The sequence below is a fragment of the Lontra canadensis genome, unplaced genomic scaffold (genome assembly GCF_010015895.1).
Source record: "Lontra canadensis isolate GAN:19392208 unplaced genomic scaffold, GSC_riverotter_1.0 scaffold150, whole genome shotgun sequence".
NCBI classification, from domain to species: Eukaryota; Metazoa; Chordata; class Mammalia; order Carnivora; family Mustelidae; genus Lontra; species Lontra canadensis.
In genome coordinates this window covers 1,605,817-1,624,819 of record NW_022631144.1, presented here as the reverse complement: position 1 = coordinate 1,624,819, position 19,003 = coordinate 1,605,817, and the positions used below count along the sequence as shown (strand labels likewise).

At 35.1% G+C, this 19,003-nt stretch overlaps 1 protein-coding gene across 6 annotated transcripts in view; it reads left to right on the top strand.

The window, feature by feature from the left end:
• The window catches only part of WASHC3 (WASH complex subunit 3), a 125,002-nt gene that overhangs the window by 26,621 nt on the left and 79,378 nt on the right, over positions 1-19,003 (top strand). For all 6 annotated transcript variants that reach the window (XR_004381112.1, XR_004381111.1, XR_004381110.1 and 3 more), the window contains exon 6: positions 7,639-7,703. Coding sequence is in view for 3 of the 6 variants with exons in the window: in XM_032844329.1 (XP_032700220.1) it covers positions 7,639-7,703 (65 nt within the window). In the remaining 3 variants the exon portion in view is untranslated. The remainder of the gene's footprint in view (positions 1-7,638; positions 7,704-19,003) is intronic.

Below are 19,003 nucleotides of genomic sequence, written 5' to 3'. Positions count from 1 at the left end.
CCAACAAAAACAGGAGCATTTAGCAGAATAATATTTTTAACTTTAGACTTCATATCTTTCATTCTAACTCATTTAAACAGCTCTGTATCTCTTTAGTAGAAGTTGTGACAAAAAGAATAGTACTTTACTATTAAGTTTCTTAGGGAAGCTTTTGAAGATACATACTAACAATGACAATTTTTATACTTGCTGAAATGTGTGGTATAGTTCTTTTACTCTGATCCATCTATAACTTTTTTAAAATGTTTAAAAGATTTTATTTATTTGACAGAGAGAGACACAGCAAGAGAGGGAACACAAGCAGGGTGAGTAAGAGAGGGAGAAGCAGATTTCCAACCGATGCCCGGGCTCGATCCCAGGACCCTGGGATCATCCCCTGAGCCGAAGGCAGATGCTTAATGACTGAGCCACGCAGGCACCCCCCCCCCATCTATAATTTTTTTAGTCACCCAACTCTGATTTCTCAGCGCCCTTTTATCTTCTTTGCTACTAATCACTCTGCAAGAAATAAGGGACCTCACAAAAAAGTTTTCCAAAGTTGTGAGGAGGAAATAATAGTGGTATAAATTAAGTAGTTACTTACTCAGATTTACTTTTTTCAGAAATATTGTGATTCTCACCTTAATTGTAAATTTGTCTAAGGTTATGGTTTACCTATGGGAAAAAAAGTAAAAGATCAGAGAAGCAAATGAACTGTAATAAGGAAGTGGACTTATCTCAAGTGGCAGAGAAGTATCTTCGTGGTTTTAGAGACCGTCAACATAAGCACCATATTTGACAAGGATCTGAGAGCATAAACATTCACAATGGGGAAGACAGTCCTGGTATGGAAGATATTTTCTCTTGAATGGATCATAGTGATGTAAGATACAATATTTCATTTATAAGTTAATTTTTTGCTAAGGATTGTTTTACAGTTTAGAAAAAAAAGCTAATATGTTAACTATTTTTTAAAAGGAAGTAGATTTCAAAATATTAAATTTTATTGAGAAATATTAATGAAAATTATTTCCCTACTTGAATATATTTACATCTTAATACTACAATTTAAAAAAATATCTCCAGATTTATGTACATCTTACCATAGTTTTTCATAATATAAGAGACCATCCCAACTTTTCTTCTTGGTTTCCTAGCCCAAGTTTACAAATGACTTTTATTCAGTTAGTTGGTTAGATCATATGCAGATGACACACTGCTATCAGATTCAGGGCCATTCTTTGTAGTTCTATAGCCACGTGGAATGGCTAATACTGGTATCTATCTTTCTTTTTTTTTGTATCTATCTTTCAATGGGTAGCTATGGATTGCTAAGGGCATTGAATAACACTCATGACACCAGTTCAAACACATTATCACTATTGGAAAATTAGCTCAAAAGTAACTTTTGTGGTTTCAATCGGTAGAATCATCTTTATAATTACTAAGAATTTTATTCTTTATAGCTTTTATTGCCATATTTGGAGATACTTCTTTAATTCTCCTTGAATAGGTACATACAGTAATACATTTTCAAAAACTGAACAGAAGGCCCTCTGAACTTATTACACTTTTAATTTTGGCAGTGAATTCCAAAATAATTTGTAATAGAAATTGTTTTTAAGTTTTTATTCCTGGAAAGTAGAAATATAATTAAATTTGGGAAATTTTAATGAATACATATTTCAAAGAACAAATATCCTTTGAGTGAAAATGTGGTATAGCAAAGCTGTAATTTAGCTGAAGTATTCATAATGGTGGTGTAGCATTAATTAGCCTATCAAAGCAAGTCTTTAAATTTTAGATATTATTTGTACATTATAATGAAGGGAAGAAAATGGACCCTCCACAGCACCAAATTACTCTTAAATCAACAAATACTTAAATAGCAACAAAATGCAGAGAAAACACACAATGCACCATGACCATTACACCTAAGATTTATCATGTTGCAAGAATATCCAGGGGAAAAATCAATCACATGGAGAAATTGATGTGGCTCTAGTTTGAACTGACTCGTAACAATAGATCCTTCACCTTTTGAAATAATTTCTTTAAAGGTTTTTATTGATAGACATTTAAGTTAACTTTAGTTCCCATTCCTAAAAGGAATATGGGGTATTGGCTAATGTGTTTATTTTTATGAATGTACTTTACCAGTTTCCTGAGGTCCTAGTCATGACCAGTGTCATTTTGTCCATTTTACAGTGATTTGTTCCTTCATCTTTAAAGATATCTGATGGGCACTCAGTGAAAGACTGTAAAACTTATGTCTTAAGGTAATCATTGAAAAAGGGAAAATTTACTGTTTGCTCCATGTAAACCACATAGCAGTAGTCAGGATATGTGAACCTCTTTTTTTTCCCTGGCATATTTAACTTCAAATCAGTGATCCTTCATGGCAACAGTATTGGAGTTAATATCAGAGTCTAACGTTTTCTAAATCTATATAACTCATTAGGATTAAAGCTTCCCTTTTTTTAGATAGCCATATTCATTTTACAGTGATTAAGAGACTTATTTAAATTAATTTTGTACCCCATCATGGAAAACTTCCAGAAGGAGATCGTTGAGCATGTGTTTGCTTTTGTAGTAGGATTTGCTCTGTAAACATTCAGTATCTCTTATATAGGATATTTCCCCTGAAGATTGTATTCTAATCATAGCACTCTATTTAATATATTTCATAAAAGGCAGTATAGATATTTTTAGGATAGCACTGTTGACAATCAGAAAGCAAAGAAATGGTTGAGTCAATTTCACTAAGTTAAAATTTAGGTAAACAACCTGATTAGAGGACTGGTTGCCTTTTTTCCAACCCATGGCATCTCCTCACCTCCTACTCATTCCCTCTCCCTGCAAGTAAAAAAAGTACTCTTCACCTGTCAACTCAATATATTTTTTTTTCAATTGTTGCCCTAAGTAAGGGGGAAAAAACTTAATATTTTGCATCTTTCATAACTCAGTTGTTGTGATTCAAGCTATAAACTGAGAGGAGAAACTAAAGTATGAGGAGCATTTTTTGTTACTTTAGAAAAGTCCTTTATCTCTATTAGATTGAGTAAGGGTTTTTTGTTTTTTTTTGTTTTTTTTTCTCCCCCTTTCTAATCTAAAACCTCAGGAAAGAATTCAGGAAAAGAATTCAGTAGCTTGTCCTCCATTATCATAATAAATGTAAATACTGGCAGCCTTCAGTTTTTGTGATACAAGAAACTAGTAACTGTTAGTGTTGCCATCATAATTTCATTAGTGTGGCTTCTTTACACACTTTCTCCAGTGACGCAAATACAGACGTGATTTTTTGGAACATCAAACTTATGGCTGCCTTCTTTCTTCTTCATTACTTATGTTGGACAAACTACCATTATCACTTGCCAAGAATAATCCCACAGTTCAGTAGACTTCAGTTTTGAGGTCTCTCATGTCCAACTTAGACCACCAGTAGCTTTTTCTCTTGGAAATCGGAAACTGGACACTTCTTTTTGATGTTTAACAAACCCGACTCTGTTCCTTAACCCCTACGGAAGAATATATCAAAACAACAGATTTTCTAAGCAACACCACTGGAAACATAGCAGCAAATCCCTTTGGAATCCATCCTTTGGAACACAGGCCAAATTATTTTTGTATCAAGCTTTATGAGATTTGTTAAAATAGGGAGTTTATCTAATTCTACCAAATTCCCTTTCCCCATTACTCCCTACCCACTGCTTCCCTTCACTCCCTCCTCATACACACTTTCTTTGCTATATTTTAGGAAATGTTTTTTTCAACTTCATTTCTCCTCCCTTCTGTTTTCTCGGCTTTGTAACTTATTAGTATGACCTTTCCAATGATATCCTGTGGATTATGCTAAAGTATAATAAATAAATCACATAGTTGAGTTTGTAGAAAGACCTTATACCATCAGACCATAGTTAACAGAAACTGAGAGGTCTTTTTAAAGAAGTAGAATATAAAACTCTGCTCTTTTTCACATCTCTTCTTGCCCTTTAGTGTTTTTTATGAAATGTTCTACAGTCCTAACTTTCCTTGTTACACTAAATAGTTAAGTAATGGCTAAGTTTTAATTATCAAGTTAAATTCCCAACCTTATCTTTCAAGTGTCAGCTTTCTCTTCTACCATTAAAATTAAATGCATTTTATTATGAAGTAATCATTAAGTACATTTTGTACTAAAGAGAAAAATCTTTTTCTCAAGTCTTAGTTCCAGGAAATATATTTTAAAAGTTGTACAAGTTTTAATTTCATGCTTTTTGGTTCCAAATATAAGTGTCTGTTCATATTGGATGCCCCTAAGCAAGTAACAGCCTTTTTTTTTTTTATCCTTAAACTTCATAAGCTGACAGAAGTTTTTATCTTCCACCTTTTTTGTCTTCCAAACCTACCATATTTCACTTTTTAGAATTTCTTGAAGTTTACACCATGAAACAGTATTGTTTTCAGAAGTATGGCTTTGAAGAGAATTCTACAATGGTGCTATTTATTTTCATCTAACATTTAGGATGCATTTAAGTGTACATTACTTTGAGTCTTTTTTATTTTGAGGGAGAGAGGGACAGCACATCTAACATTTAGGATGCCGGTAAGTGTCCATCTCTCTGAACTGAATATCATACAGTGGCTAATGACATTGAGGGCCTGAAGGGAAGAATATGCAGCACCAGTGGAGCGGTGATTGAGCTTTTTCCCATGTGGGCTCAGGCTCAGCTTACCCCTTCTGCCACATGGGATGAAGAGATATGACAGAGAGGGTCCTAACCATGTGAAGAGCCTTTTAAAGTACAGTGATTCCACTTTTGAAAGTGATGTATTGCAGGTTTTCAGATTTAACACATAATAGTGGTTTCCTCATCTTTTGGAATGATACGAAGAGCAGGAATTGGCAGACTTGATTGCATCTTCCCGTAGAGCTTTACAAGTGAGCTTTCAGTAACTGTTTATCATCAAATCAGCCATCTTTTCAAGGAATATGTATTTATTTCTGACATGTCTTTTTCTTATTGTTTTGATGTCCTTATTCTGAATTTTGAGATTCACATGTTCTCAATGTTTTTGTGACTTGTAAACTACTAGCATTGTCATTACTTAGTGTTTATATTGGGGTAGACAAGATGTACAATACAATCCCAGGAGAATTCTTGAATTTTATTTGACCTTCGTGTCCAAATGGAATTGGACCATTTGTTATGAAAAGAACATTAACATAGCTATACTTAAGAATGGAAAGCTCTGAAATCTTTATTTGGAAAGACATTTACTCATCTTGTTAAGTATTTTATTGTACATCCCAGCCAAGGTTTTAATCGTTTTGAGTTATCAACTTTTATTTTTTTTTGGAAGTATAAGAAAAGTGAGAATGTGATATCTGACTTGTTTACAGCAGAATTAGTAATGGATAGGCTCAAATGATTAAATGATTTAATTTGGGCTTGTATGATATTAGATAGCACTGATTCCATTAAGTCAGTTAAAATGTGTACCTTATTAGATTATTTAAGCACTCCATACATACTAATATAAAAGCAAAAGAAGAGCTATTTTTTTTTTTTACTTTTTTTTTAAATTAACATATAATGTATTATTAGCCCCAGGGGTACAGGTCTGTGAATCGCCAGGTTTACCCACATCACAGCACTCATCATAGCACATACCCTCCCCAATATCCATAACCCAACCACCCTCTCCCTACCCCCCCTACCCTTGGCAACCCTCAGTTTGTTTTGTGAGATTAAGAGTCTCTTATGGTTTGTCTCCCTCCTGATCCCATCTTGTTTCATTTATTCTTTTCCTATCCCCGAACCCTCCATGTTGCTTCTCGACTTCCTCATATCAGGGAGATCATATGATAGTTGTCTTTCTCCGATTGACTTATTTCGCTAAGCATAATACCCTCTAGTTCCATCCACGTCGTCGCAAATGGCAAGATTTCATTTCTTTTGATATCTGCATAGTATTCCATTGTATATATATACCACATCAGAAGAGCTATTTCAAATATGAGCCATCTAAAAGGTCTTGTTTTAACGGGTATGTGGAGAGGCTATAAAGGGGGCTTTTTATTTTAGCTTCTATTCATTTAATTTTTTTTTGTTTTATTGAGAAATAATTGAAATACATCACTGTATAAGTTTAAGGCATACAGCATGATGATTTGATTTACCTATATTGTAAAATGATTACAATAGGTTTCGTTAACATCCATCATCTCATAAAGATATAGTGAGAAGAAAAGAAAAAAATTCTCCTTGTGATGAAAATTCTTAGGATCTACTCTCTAAACAAGTTTCCTATATATTATACAGCAGTGTTAGCTGTAGTCATTATGTTGTACATTACATCCCTACTACTTGTTTATCTTATAACTGGAAGTTTCTCCTTTTGACCACCTTCTATACAGTTCCCTCTCCTTCCCCCCACCCACTCCCATCCTTGCCTCTGTTTACCACAAATCTGGTCTCTTTTTCTATGAGTTTGGTGGTTTGCTTTTGTTTTTGGAACCAACGTAGAATAAAATCATAAAGTATTTGTCTTTGTGTGTTTAGCATAATGCCGTCAAGGTGCATCCATGTTGTCATAAATAGTAAGATTGTCTCTTTTTTATGGCTGAATAATATTCCATTGTGTGTATATATACCACAACTTCTTTCTCCATTCATCCACTAATGGACACTTAGGTTGTTTCCATGTTTTGACTATTACAAACAATGCTGCTACAAAAATGGACCTACAGATATCTTTTTGAGTTAGTATATTCATTTCTTTTGAATATATTAGCCAGCAATTGTTTAATATATGCTGGATCATATGGTAGTTCTGTTTTAATTTTTTGAGGAATCTTCATACTATTTTCTGTAGTGGCTTTACCAGTTTACAATCCCACCAATAGTGCACAAGGTTCCCTTGCTCACATCCATGCCAGCATCTGTTATCTCTATCTTTTTAATGATGGCCATTTTAATAGGCATGAGGTGATATCTCATTATTTGTTGCATTTCTCTATTAACTAGGGATGTTGAGCATCTTTTTGTGTACCTAATGGTCATTCATATATCTTTGGAAAAATGCCTATTTAGGTCCTTTGCCCATTTTTAAATTGCATAATTTGAGTTTTTTGCTATCAAGTTGCCTGAGTTCTTTGTATATTTTGGATACTAACCTCTTATCAGATAAATTGTTTGTCAATATTTTTTCCCATTCCGTATTTGTTTTCACTTTGTCAGTGGTTTCTTTTGCTGAACAGAAGCTTTTTAGTTTGATATAGTCTCACTTATTTTGTAATTTGTTACTTGTGCCTTAGGTGTAATTTTCATAAGATCATTATCAAATCCCATATCAAAGAGCTTTTTTCCTATGTTTTCTTTTAGGAGTTTCATGGTTTCAGGTTTTACATTTATGTCTCTAATCCATTTTGAGTTAATTTTTGTAAGCGGTGTAAGTTAGGGATCAGGTTTCCTTTTACATGTGACTATCCAATTTCCCAGCATCATTAATTGAAGAGACTTTATTTTCTCCATTCTTGGCTCCCTTGTCAAACATTAGTTTGCCATCTGTATTTGGGGTTATATCTGGCCTCTCAATTCTCCTTCATTGTTCTATTTATCGGTTTTTATGAAGAAAGCATTTTTAATCATTGATTATCTTATGTCCTTTGCTTAGGGTGTTCCAGTGATGGCAATAAGAAACAAAATGATATCAGAAGGACTAGACCCAGATCTTCTTGAGTAAGTAATTCTTCTAATATTATGCCAAGATGTTAAATTTATCAGTTATAATAAAAATCTCCAAGCTCTGTTTTTTTCTACTATACAGTGTTTTATGGTTGAGGAAACCACTTTCATAAATAGTGTCTCTGTTAATGTTACAAAAATGAAAAATCCATCCTATGTTCCTAAAACCAGCCATTGCACATTGTAGAAGCATTTTCAATAGATTGTTGATGAATCCATACATCCAGAAGAGATGGAATTTGATGACAGTTTAGCTGCACACAGAAGTGTCCACAAGAAGTTTTTGTTTTCTTTCATGCCACCTTTTTCTTTTCTTTTTTATTCTATTCTTTTCTATTCTCTTTCCCTCCATCCCTTCCTCTTGTTCTTTTGTTTCATTCTCTTTCTTTCTTTCTTTCCTCCTTTCTTTCATTCATTCATTCATTTTTTAAGACCAGTGTATAGGAAATTTACTCTACCATAATCTAAGTTGAACCAGATTGAGAAATAAAAAGGATAAAGCCACTCTAGGTCCACATTAATACTTATTATGAAACTAAATATCTGTTTGTGTGAATTTTATAAAAAAAAAATTTTTTTTGAGAAATGCTGACAAATTGTGGCTCAGAAATTTGACAATAATTTATTCCATCCAAGCAAACCTGGCTACATAGCTCATTCTGGATAAAATATATCTTAATGGATTATTCAGAGCTAGTCTGTTTTTCAAGTATCTAGATACATGTAAAGAGTCCAGTTTGGGGCTTTAGTTCACCCTGATATATTTAGTTATGTTATCCAGACATTCGTACTATACTAGCAATATACTTTGAAATTTTTCTTGGCTCCCAGCCCTTCAAGAAAATGTGTGCATTTTGGAGGTGAAACACCATAAAACAGTCTTTTTCTCATATTTTATCTTTTAAAAACAATATTTAAGAATTTTTTAAAAGTCTAAGGACAGATTTCAAACATGTATCTACATTTAGTATATATCCAGGTAGCAAACAGTTTAAGTACAGGGACACATATTGGTAATTTGAACTCAGGAATCTCCAGGATATTTGGCGTTTGTTCTGGAAATTGTTTCTGACACACACACTTTAAAAGCAGATGGATTGTGACATATATTTTAATGTGAATTGAACATACGGGTCCAATCCATTTTGGTATTCATTGGAATATATGTCATAAATATATTTAACACTGACCATGACCTCTTTTTTGCTTCTGGAAATACACAGTAGACCTTCTATAATAACAGAGAGCTAAAATGACCTTTAAAATGATGATTTTTCTCCCTAGAGAAAATGTAATGGAAAACTAACAGTCCAGTAAGCATCGGCATATGTTGGATATCCAATCTCTTTACCCCCTACTGGCTTCATTTCATCCTCTGCCTAGACTAAACCTACTTCATAATCTTTTACTTCAGTCAGCTACCCACACCACAAACTTGAAAATCATCCTTGATTCTATCTGCTTCCCTGTCCCTTACTTGTCAGTCACTATGATTTTTTTTGTTTTTCATATATGTCACAGCTGACCACAGGACTCCATGCCCATTGCTATTTAGTTCAAGCCCTCATCATATCTTACCTAAATTATTAAAATAGCTCCTAATTGGTTTCCTTATTTTCTTTCAGTCTGTCACTAAAGTTTTAGTAGATCTATTCACACTTCATTCTTGTTTCAGAACTTTCTGTGACTCTCAGTTGCCTTTGACACATATTCTAACATCTTAGAATTGCATATAGATGTGTTTATCATCAAGATCCAGACTCTCTTTCATTTCTTGCACTCTTCCATACATTACTATCTCCTGCAGCTGTAGCAGACTACTTGCAGTTCTCTCAATATATCATTCACCTATTCCCTTTTGGTGTCTTTGAATTTTTTTCTCTCCTTGGAATTCCCTTCCCCCGCTCTTATTGGCCTGACTAATTTCATATACATCAAGACTTCATTTAGGTCACCATGGGGGGATGTCCATGGATGACTACCAAGGGGGAGAACCCCTAGTACCCCCAGTACTTCCTTGATATATCTCATTTAACAAGTTTGAGAACCCATCATTGTCTGTAAATGTTAAGAAACATTCAGTTGCAAGGTGGTGCCAAGTTTTGGGGTAGAATTCCAGTAATAGTTAACGTTGTCTTACAGAAAAGCTGCTCCTTAACCACAGCCTGGAGCCTGAATTCTGACCCATTACCTCATAAGTACATGCCATCGGTCACAAGGGTTGGAGTGGGGGTGACTCACTATAACCTATCACCACGACTACTAGAAAACCAGTTTCAGCATTTAGCTAGATATGACAAGTGAAATCAGCCGCCTCTTTAAAGAGGAATTGTGGATTTGGGGAATCATGTTTACAGAAAACTAAGGAACCTCACTTTGGAAGAAAAGGCTGAGATGATGAAAGAGAAGAAGATGTGCCATCTGAGGGAAGAGTATACTTTTATTTAGAATTTTAGCTGAGAACTTTCAGTAAGCATTGTTTTGTTTTTCCTTTAAAGTATAAAGTACACTCTTATTTTATTAGCCTTAGGCAGTAATATAGACTTGTACAACTGTTAGAGGAAATAGTCTAGAACTGTCTGCATGGAGCAAAAAGCAAAACTAAAATTAATATAAAAGTAAAGACTAGTCACAAATACATTCTTTGATTGACTTGTGTGTTTAAAAATTTGGAAGCTAAGAGACAAAATTTTAAACTAAAACAGTTTAAACCTGGCTATTTTCCTAGAAAAATGACTATCATTGAATTTTAGAAAGTCTATGAAACTGAAGAAAAGACCTGATAGTTACCAAATAAAATTTGTTACTAAGTGATCATTTAATTGTTTTTAAAAGTCCCAAGTTTTTGAAAATAACAGTAGTAGTTATATAACCAAGAATTATTCCTGTTTAGCTTGTAAAAATTAGTTTCCAATGCCAATGAAATAAAGACATGTAGAAAGAGTACCTTTGTCATCATCATACTTTAAAGAGTTTAAGGGAAAACAAAATAGAAGTCTTTAAGATTAATCTGTTCTAGTTTTATATCCAGAACTATAGAACAGGTAAATTCTTTTAATCAATGCCTAATTTTTTTAATAGGAAAAAAAGTTTCTCCCTTATCCTGTTTTGTCTTTTTGTTGTTGTATACTTTTATGTCCCAGAATTATAGTTACTATTATTACCTAGTAGTTACTACTTTTACTATTCTAGGATATATAGGCTAGCAGATTCTCTTTTATTCATTCTATTTTCTAGTCAGCCTGAGCTATTAATTGCTCCCCATACTGCTTTAGAATGTCTTAGTTTTTTTTTTAATTTTATTTTTTTGTGTGTTCCAAAATTCATTGTTTATGCACCTCACCCAGGGCTCCATGCAGTACGTGTCCTCCATAATACCCACCACCAGGCTCAACGAATCCCCCACCCCTTTACCCTCCAAAACCCTCAGTTTGTTTCTCAGAGTCCACAGTCTCTCATAGTTTGTCTCCCCTCCGATTTCCCCCAACTCACTTCTTCTTCTTCTCTCCATCTCCCAATGTCCTCTGTGTTATTCCTTATGCTCCACAAGTAAGTGAAACCACATGATAATTGACTCTCTCTGCTCGACTTATTTCACTCAGCATAATCTCCTCCAGTTCCGTCCATGTTGACACAAAAGTTGGGTATTCATCCTTTCTGATGGAGGCATAATTCTCCACTGTATGTATGGACCACATCTTCTTTATCCATTCGTCTGTTGAAGGGCATCTTGGCTCCTTCCACAGTTTGGAAAGCAGCAACATTGCTGCTATGAACATTGGGATACAGATGGCCCTTCTTTTCACTACATCTGTATCTTTGGGGTAAATACCCAGTAGTGCAATTGCAGGGTGATAGGTTAACTCTATTTTTAAGGAAGATTCTTAAGGAATCTCCACACTGTTTTGCAAATTGGCTGCATCAACTTGCATTCTCCCCAACAGTGTAAAAGGGTTCCCCTTTCTGCACATCCTCTCCAACACATGTTGTTTACTGTCTTGTTGGTTTTGGACATTCTTACTGCTGTAAGGTGGTATCTCAGTGTGGTTTTGATTTGATTCTCCCTGATGGCTAATGATGATGAACATTTTTTCTTGTGTCTGTTAGCCATTTGTATGTCTTCTTTGGGGAAGTCTTTGTTCATGTCTTCTGCCCATTTTTTGACGTGATTATCTGTGTGTTCAGTTTGAGGAGTTTTTTATAGATCTTGGATATCAGCCCGTTGTCTGTAGTGTCATTTGCGAATATCTTCTCCCATTCTGTGGGTTACCTCTTTGTTTTGTTGACTGTTTCCTTTGCTGTGCAGAAACTTTTGATCTTGATGAAGTCCTAAAAGTTCATGTTAACTTTTGTTTCCTTTGCCTTTGGGGACATGTCTTGGAAGAAATTGCTGTAGCCAGTGTTGAAGAGGTTACTGCCTATGTTCTCCTGTATGATTTTGATATATTACTGCCTCACGTTGAGGTCTTTTATCCATTTCGAGTTTATCTTTGTATATGGTGTAAGAGAATGGTCGAGTTTCATTCTTCTATACATAGCTGTCCAATTTCCCCAGCACCATTTATTGAAGAGACTGTCTTTTTTCCACTGTATACTTTTCCCTGCTTTGTCAAAGATTATTTGAACATAGAGTTGAGGGTCTATATCTGGGCTCTCTACTCTGTTTCACTGGTCTATTTGTCTGTTTTTGTGCCAGTACCATGCTGTCTTGGTGATCATAGCTTTGTAGTAAAGCTTGAAATCAGGCAACGTGATGTCCCCAGTTTTGTTTCTCTTTTTCAACATTTCCTTAACAATTTGGGTTCCACACAAATTTTAGGAATGTTTGTTCCAGCTCGTTGAAAAATACTGGTGGAATTTTGATCAGGATGGCATTGAAAGTATAGATTGCTCTAGGCAGTATAGACATTTTAACAATGTTTATCCTTCCGATCCATGAACATGGAATGCTCTTCCATCTTTTGTGTCTTCTTCAATTTCTTTCATGAGTGTTCTGTAGTTCCTCAAGTACAGATCCTTTACCTCTTTGTTTAGGTTTATTCCCAGATATCTTATGGTTCTTAGTGCTATAATAAATGGAATCGATCCTCTAATTTCCCTTTTTGTATTTTCATTGTTAGTGTATCAGAAAGCAACTGATTTCTGTACATTGATTTTGTATCCTGCCACATTACTGAAGGGCTGTATGAGTTCTAGTACTTGGGGGTGGAGTCTTTTGGGTTTTCCATATAGAGTATCATGTCATCTGCAAAGAGAGAAAGTTTGACTTCTTCATTGCCAATTTGAATACCTTTTATTTCTTTTTGTTGTCTGATTACAGTTGCTAGGACTTCTAGTACTATATTGAACAACAGTGGTGAGAGTGGACATCCTTGTGTTCCTGATCTCAAAGGGAAGGCTGTCAGCTTTTTCCCATTGAGGATGATAATTGCTGTGGGTTTTTCATAGATAGATTTTATGAAGTTGAGGAATGTTCCCTCTTTCCCTATACTTTGAAGCGTTTTAGTCAGGCGTGGATGCTATATCTTGTCAAATGCTTTTTCTGCATCAATTGAGAGGACCATGTGGCTCTTCTCCTCTTACTGATTTGTTCTATCACATTGATTGATTTGCGAATGTTGAACCACCCTTGCATCCCATGGATAAAACCCACATGGTCATGGTGGACAATCTTTTTAATGTACTGTTGGATCCTGTTAGCTAGGATCTTGTTGAGAATCTTAGCATCCATATTCATCAGGGATATTGGTCTGAAATTCTCCTTTTTGGTTGGGTCTTTGCCTGGTTTGGGGATCAAGGTAATGCTGGCTTCATAAAACGAGTCTGGCAGTTTTCCTTCTGTTTCTATTTTTTGAAACAGCTTCAGGATAATAGGTATTATTTCTTCTTTGAATGTTGGGTAAAATTCTCCAGGGAATCCGTCAGTTCGTCAGCTCTTGTTTTTTAAGAGGTTTTGATCATTTCTTCAATCTCGTTACTAGGTATTGCTCTACTCAGGTTGTCAGTTTCTTCCTGATTCAGTTTTGGAAGTTTATAGGTTTCCAGGAGTGCATCCATTTCGTCTAGGTTGCTTAACTTATTGGCATATAACTGTTGATAATAATTTCTGTTGATTGTTTCTATTTCCTTGGTGTTAGTCATGATTTCTTCCTTTTCATTCATAATTTTATTAATTTGGGTTCTCTCTTTTCTTTTGGATTAGTTTGGCCAGTTGGGTTATCAATCTTATTCTTTCAAAAAACCAGCTTCTAGTTTCATTGATGTGTTTTACTCTATCTCTAGTTTCTATCTCATAGATCTCTGCTCTAATATTATTTCCCTTCCTGTGTGTAGGGTTGGCTTAATTTGTTGTTGATTCTCCAGTTCTTTAAGGTGTAAAGAGACCTGGTGTATTCTGGATTTTTCTATTTTTTTTTTGAGGGAGGCTTGGATGGCTATGTATTTCCCCCTTTGGACCGTCTTTGCCATATCCCATAGTTTTGGTACTGATGTGTCTTCATTCTCATTGGTTTCCATGAATTGTTTAAGTTCTTCTTTGATTTTCTGGTGGATCCAAACATTCTTAAGCAGGGTGGTCTTTAGCTTCCAAGTGTTTGAATTCCTTGCATACTTTTTCTTGTGGTTGAGTTCCAGTTTCAAAACATTGTGGTCTGAGAATATGCAGGGAATCATCTCAATCTTTTGGTATTGGTTGAGCGCTGATTTGTGACCAAGTATGTAGTCTATTCTGGAAAAAGTTCCATGTGTGCTTGAGAAGAATAAGTATTCTGTCGTTTTAGGGTGGAATGTTCTGTATATATATCTATGAGGTCCATCTGGTCCAATGTGTCATTCAGTGCTCTTGTTTCTTTATTGATTTTCTGTTTGGGTGATCTATTACTGAAAGTGGCATGTTAAGATCCCCTACTATTAATGTATTCATATCAATATGACTCTTTATCTTGATTAACAGATGTCTTATGTAGTTAACTGCTCCCTTTTTGGGGGCATAAATATTTATAATAGTTAGATCTTCTTGTTGGATAGACCCTTTACGAATGATGTAGTGTCCTTATTTATCTCTGACTACAGTCTTTAGTTTAAAATCTAATTTATCTGATATGAGAATCACTACACCAGCTTTCTTTTGAGGCCCATTGGCATGAGAGATGCTTCTCCATCCCTTCACTTTCAGTCTGGATGTATCTTTAGGTTCCAAATGGGTCTCTTGTAGACGGCATATGGATGGGTCCTGTCGTTTTATCCATTCTGCAACCCTGTGTCATTTTATGGGAGCATTTAGGCTGTTCACGTTAAGAGTAATTATTGAAAGATACGTTTTTATTGACATCATGTTGCCTGTAAAGTACTTGTTTCTATAGATTGTCTCTGTAAATTTCTTTTCTGTGTTACTCTTGGGTTCTTTCTTCTTTAACAGAACCCCCCCCTTAATATTTCTTGTAGTGCCGGCTTGGTGGTCACATACTCTTTTAAACCTTGCCAGTCTTGGAAGCTCTTTATCTCACCATCCATTTTGAATGTCAGCCTTGCTGGATAAAGTATTCTTGGCTGCATGTTCTTCTCATTTAGTGTCCTGAATATGTCTTGCTAGCCCTTTCTGGCTTGCCAGGTTTCTGTGGACAGGTCTGCCGTTACTCTGATGGACCTTCCTCTGTACGTAAGGAATCTCTTCCCCCAGCTGCCCTCAGGAGCTCTTGTCTAAAATTATGATTCATCAGTCTCACAATCAAATGTTTCAGGGTCTTTCTAGATTCCTTGATCTTGGGGGGCTGTTCTTTCTGCCTCCAGGACATGAATGCTTGTTCCATTCCCCAAACGGGGAAAACTCTAATCAAGAATTTGTTCAACTGTATTTTCTAGTCTTCTTTCTTTCTCCTCCCCGTCAGGAATCCCAATAATTCTGACATTGGAACGTTTCTTGGCATCATCTATTTCCCTAATTCTGTTCTCATGGTTTCTAAGCTGTTTCTTCCATGCCTCCTTCTGATCCTTTTTCTCGATGAGTTTGTCCTCTAGATCACTAATTCTGTCTAATGCTTCGGTTACCCTAGCTCTTAGAGTATTTAGATTAGACTGTATCTTATTGATAGCATTTTTAACTTCTTCCTGGGTAGCTTTCACTTCTGCCCTTAGAGATTCCATGTTGTCACTAATGGTTTTTTCCAACCTAGCCATTGCCTGAATAATTGTTACCCTGAATTCCCTCACTGACATACTGTTTATGTCCATATGCAATAGTTCTAATGGAGAGGGCACAGTCTCTGATTTTTTCCTCCATTGTGTGTTCCTCCTCCTAGTCATTTTGGTGAGAGGTGATTGAGGGGATGTGTAGCTGAATATATCAACCACAATCCAGGCAAGGTGCACCCTGAAACGCTTCTGAACAATCCGAAGTCACCAAATTTTATTTCAAGATCTACACTGGGTCTCTCCAGGCCAAAATCAAGGTGTCAGCAAGTCCACATTATTTCTAGAGACCCTCAGGGAGAAGGTGTCCACTCGCAGCTTCTAGAAGACACCTTCCACTCTCTGCAGAGACTGAATCACTCTGACATACCTCTCCAACCTCCTTATTGTATATATATACATATATGTATATATATATACCACAACTTCTTTAACTTTCCATCCAATGATGGACATTTAGGTTGTTTCCATTTCTTGATTATTGTATATAATACTTCATGAACATTGGGGTGCAAATATCTTTGCAAATCAGCATTTTTGTATTCTTTGGATAAATGCCCAGAAGTCAGAGGCAGCTGGGTGGCTCAGACTGTTAAGTGTCTGCCTTTGGGTCCAGTCATGATCCCAGGGGCCTAGGATCGAGCCCCACATGGACTCCTTGCTCAGTAGGGAGCCTACTTTTCTGCCTTTCCCCCTCCTCTCTGCTTGTGCTCTCTCTCTCAAATAAATAAATAAAATCTTAAAAATAAATAAATAACCAGAAGTCAAATAGTTCTATTCTTAATTTTTTAAGGAATCTCCATACTGTTTTCCACAGTGGCTATGCCAAGTTGCATTCCCACCAAGAGTATATGAGGGTTACCTTTGCTCTACATCCTAACCAACACTTGTTATTTCTTGTCTTTCAGTAATACTCATTCTATCCAGTGGGAGATGATAACTCATTGTGGTTTTGATTTGCATTTCTCTAATAATTAGTGATGTTGAAGATCTTTTCATGTACCTATTGGTCATCTGTATGTCTTTTTTGGGAAACTGTCTCTTCAGATCCTTTGCCCATTTTTTAATCAGGTTATTTGTTATTTTGCTGTTGGGTTTTATGAATTTTAGGTATTAATCCCTTGTTGGATATATGATTTGCAAAAATCTTCTCCCATTCAGTTAGTTGCCTTTTCATTTTAATGATGGTTTCTTTGGCTGTGCAGGAGATTTTTAGTTTGATGTAATCCCATTTATTTTTACTTTTGTTTTCCTTATTTTTGGAGTGAGATCCATAAAAATATCACTAAGACCAATATCAAGCATCTTATTGCATGTTTCCTTCTAAGAATTTTATGGTTTCAGGTCTTACATTCAAGTCTTCAAGCCACTTTGAGTTAATTTTTTGTGGTATAACCTAGTGGCCTAGTTTCATTCTTTTGCATGTGGTTGTCCAGTTATTTTCAACATATTTACTGAAGAGACTATCTTTTCTCCTTTGTATATTCTTCACTCCTTTCTCATAAATTGATTGTCCATATATGTGTATGGGTTTAGTTCTGGGCTGTCAGTTCTGTCCCTTCGATCTCTGTGATACTGTTTTTATTATTATAGCTTTGTGCATGGTTTGAAATTGGAGCATGATACTTTTAGCTTTGTTCTTTCTCAAGATTGCTTTAGCTATTAGGGTTTGGTTCCCTACAAATTTTAGAATTATTTTTTCTCAAAGGCCATTGGAATTGGATTGAATCTGTAGAATGCTTTGGGTAGTATGGACATTTTAATAATATTAATTCTTCCAATCCATAAGCATGGGATATCTTTCCATTTATTTGTGTCTTCTTTAATTTTTTTCATCAGTATCTTACAGTTTTCAGTATACAGGTCTTTCACCTCCTTAAAAGTTTCACCTCTTTAAAGTTATTTCTCGGTATTTTATTCTTTTTGATAAAATTGTGAATAGGATTGTTTTCCTAATTTCTCTTTCTGATAATTATTAGATTATAGAAATACCACAAATTGCCATATGTTGATTTTGTATCCAACTACTTTACTGAGTTCATTTATTAGTTCTAACAGGTTTTTATTGGAGCTATTGTTTGAGTTTTCTATGTATAGTATCATGTTATCTGCAAATAGTGACAGGTTTTTTTTTATTACTATGTTCAGGTAGCCACTGTATAGTACATAATTAGTTTTTGATGTAGTGTTCAGTGATTCATTAGTTAAGTATAGCACCTAGTGCTCATCAGTTTCTTTATAGTTTGATGCCTTTTTTTTTTTTTTCTGGCCTAATTGTTGTGGCTAGACTTTCAATACTATCTTGAATAAAAGTGTGGATAGTGGGTATCCTTGTCTTATTCCTAATTTTAGAGGAAGAGCTTTCAGGTTTTCAGTATTGACTGATGTTAGCTGTGGGTTTGTTATATATCGCCCTTGTTATGTTGACATGTGTTCCACCTGTACCTACTTTGTTCATAGTTTTTATCATAAGTGGTTGTTAATTTTTGCCACATGCTTTTTATGCATTTATTGAGATGATTGTATGATTTTTGTCCTTCATTTTGTTAGTATGGCCTATCACATTGATTTATTTGTGGATATTGAACCATTCTTGCATCCCTGGTCATCATGATCCCTGATCATGATCCTTTTGATGTATTATTGAATTCAGTGTGTTATTATTTTGTTGAAGATCTTTGCATCTGTTTTCATCAGTGCATGTTAGCCTGTAATGTATGTATGTCTGCATGTGTGTGTGGTGTCCTTGTTTGCTTTTGATATTAGGGTAAGGCCAGCCTCCTAAAATAAGTTTGGAAGCATTGCCTCCTTTTCAGATTTTTTTTTTTTTTTAAAGAGTTTGAGAAGGATAGGTGTTAAATCTTTGGATGTTTGGTAGAAATAACCATGAGTAAAGCTGTCTAGTCCTGGACTTTGTTGGGAAGTTTTGATTACTGATTCAGTCTTCTTTCTAGTAATTGGTTTATTTAGATTTTCTATTTCTTCAGTCTTGGAAGATTGCATATTTCTGGGAATTTATTCATTTCTTCTAGGTTGTCCAATTTTTTGGTAATTTTTCATAGTAGTGTCTTGTGATCCTATTTTTGTGATGTCAGTTGTAACTTCTC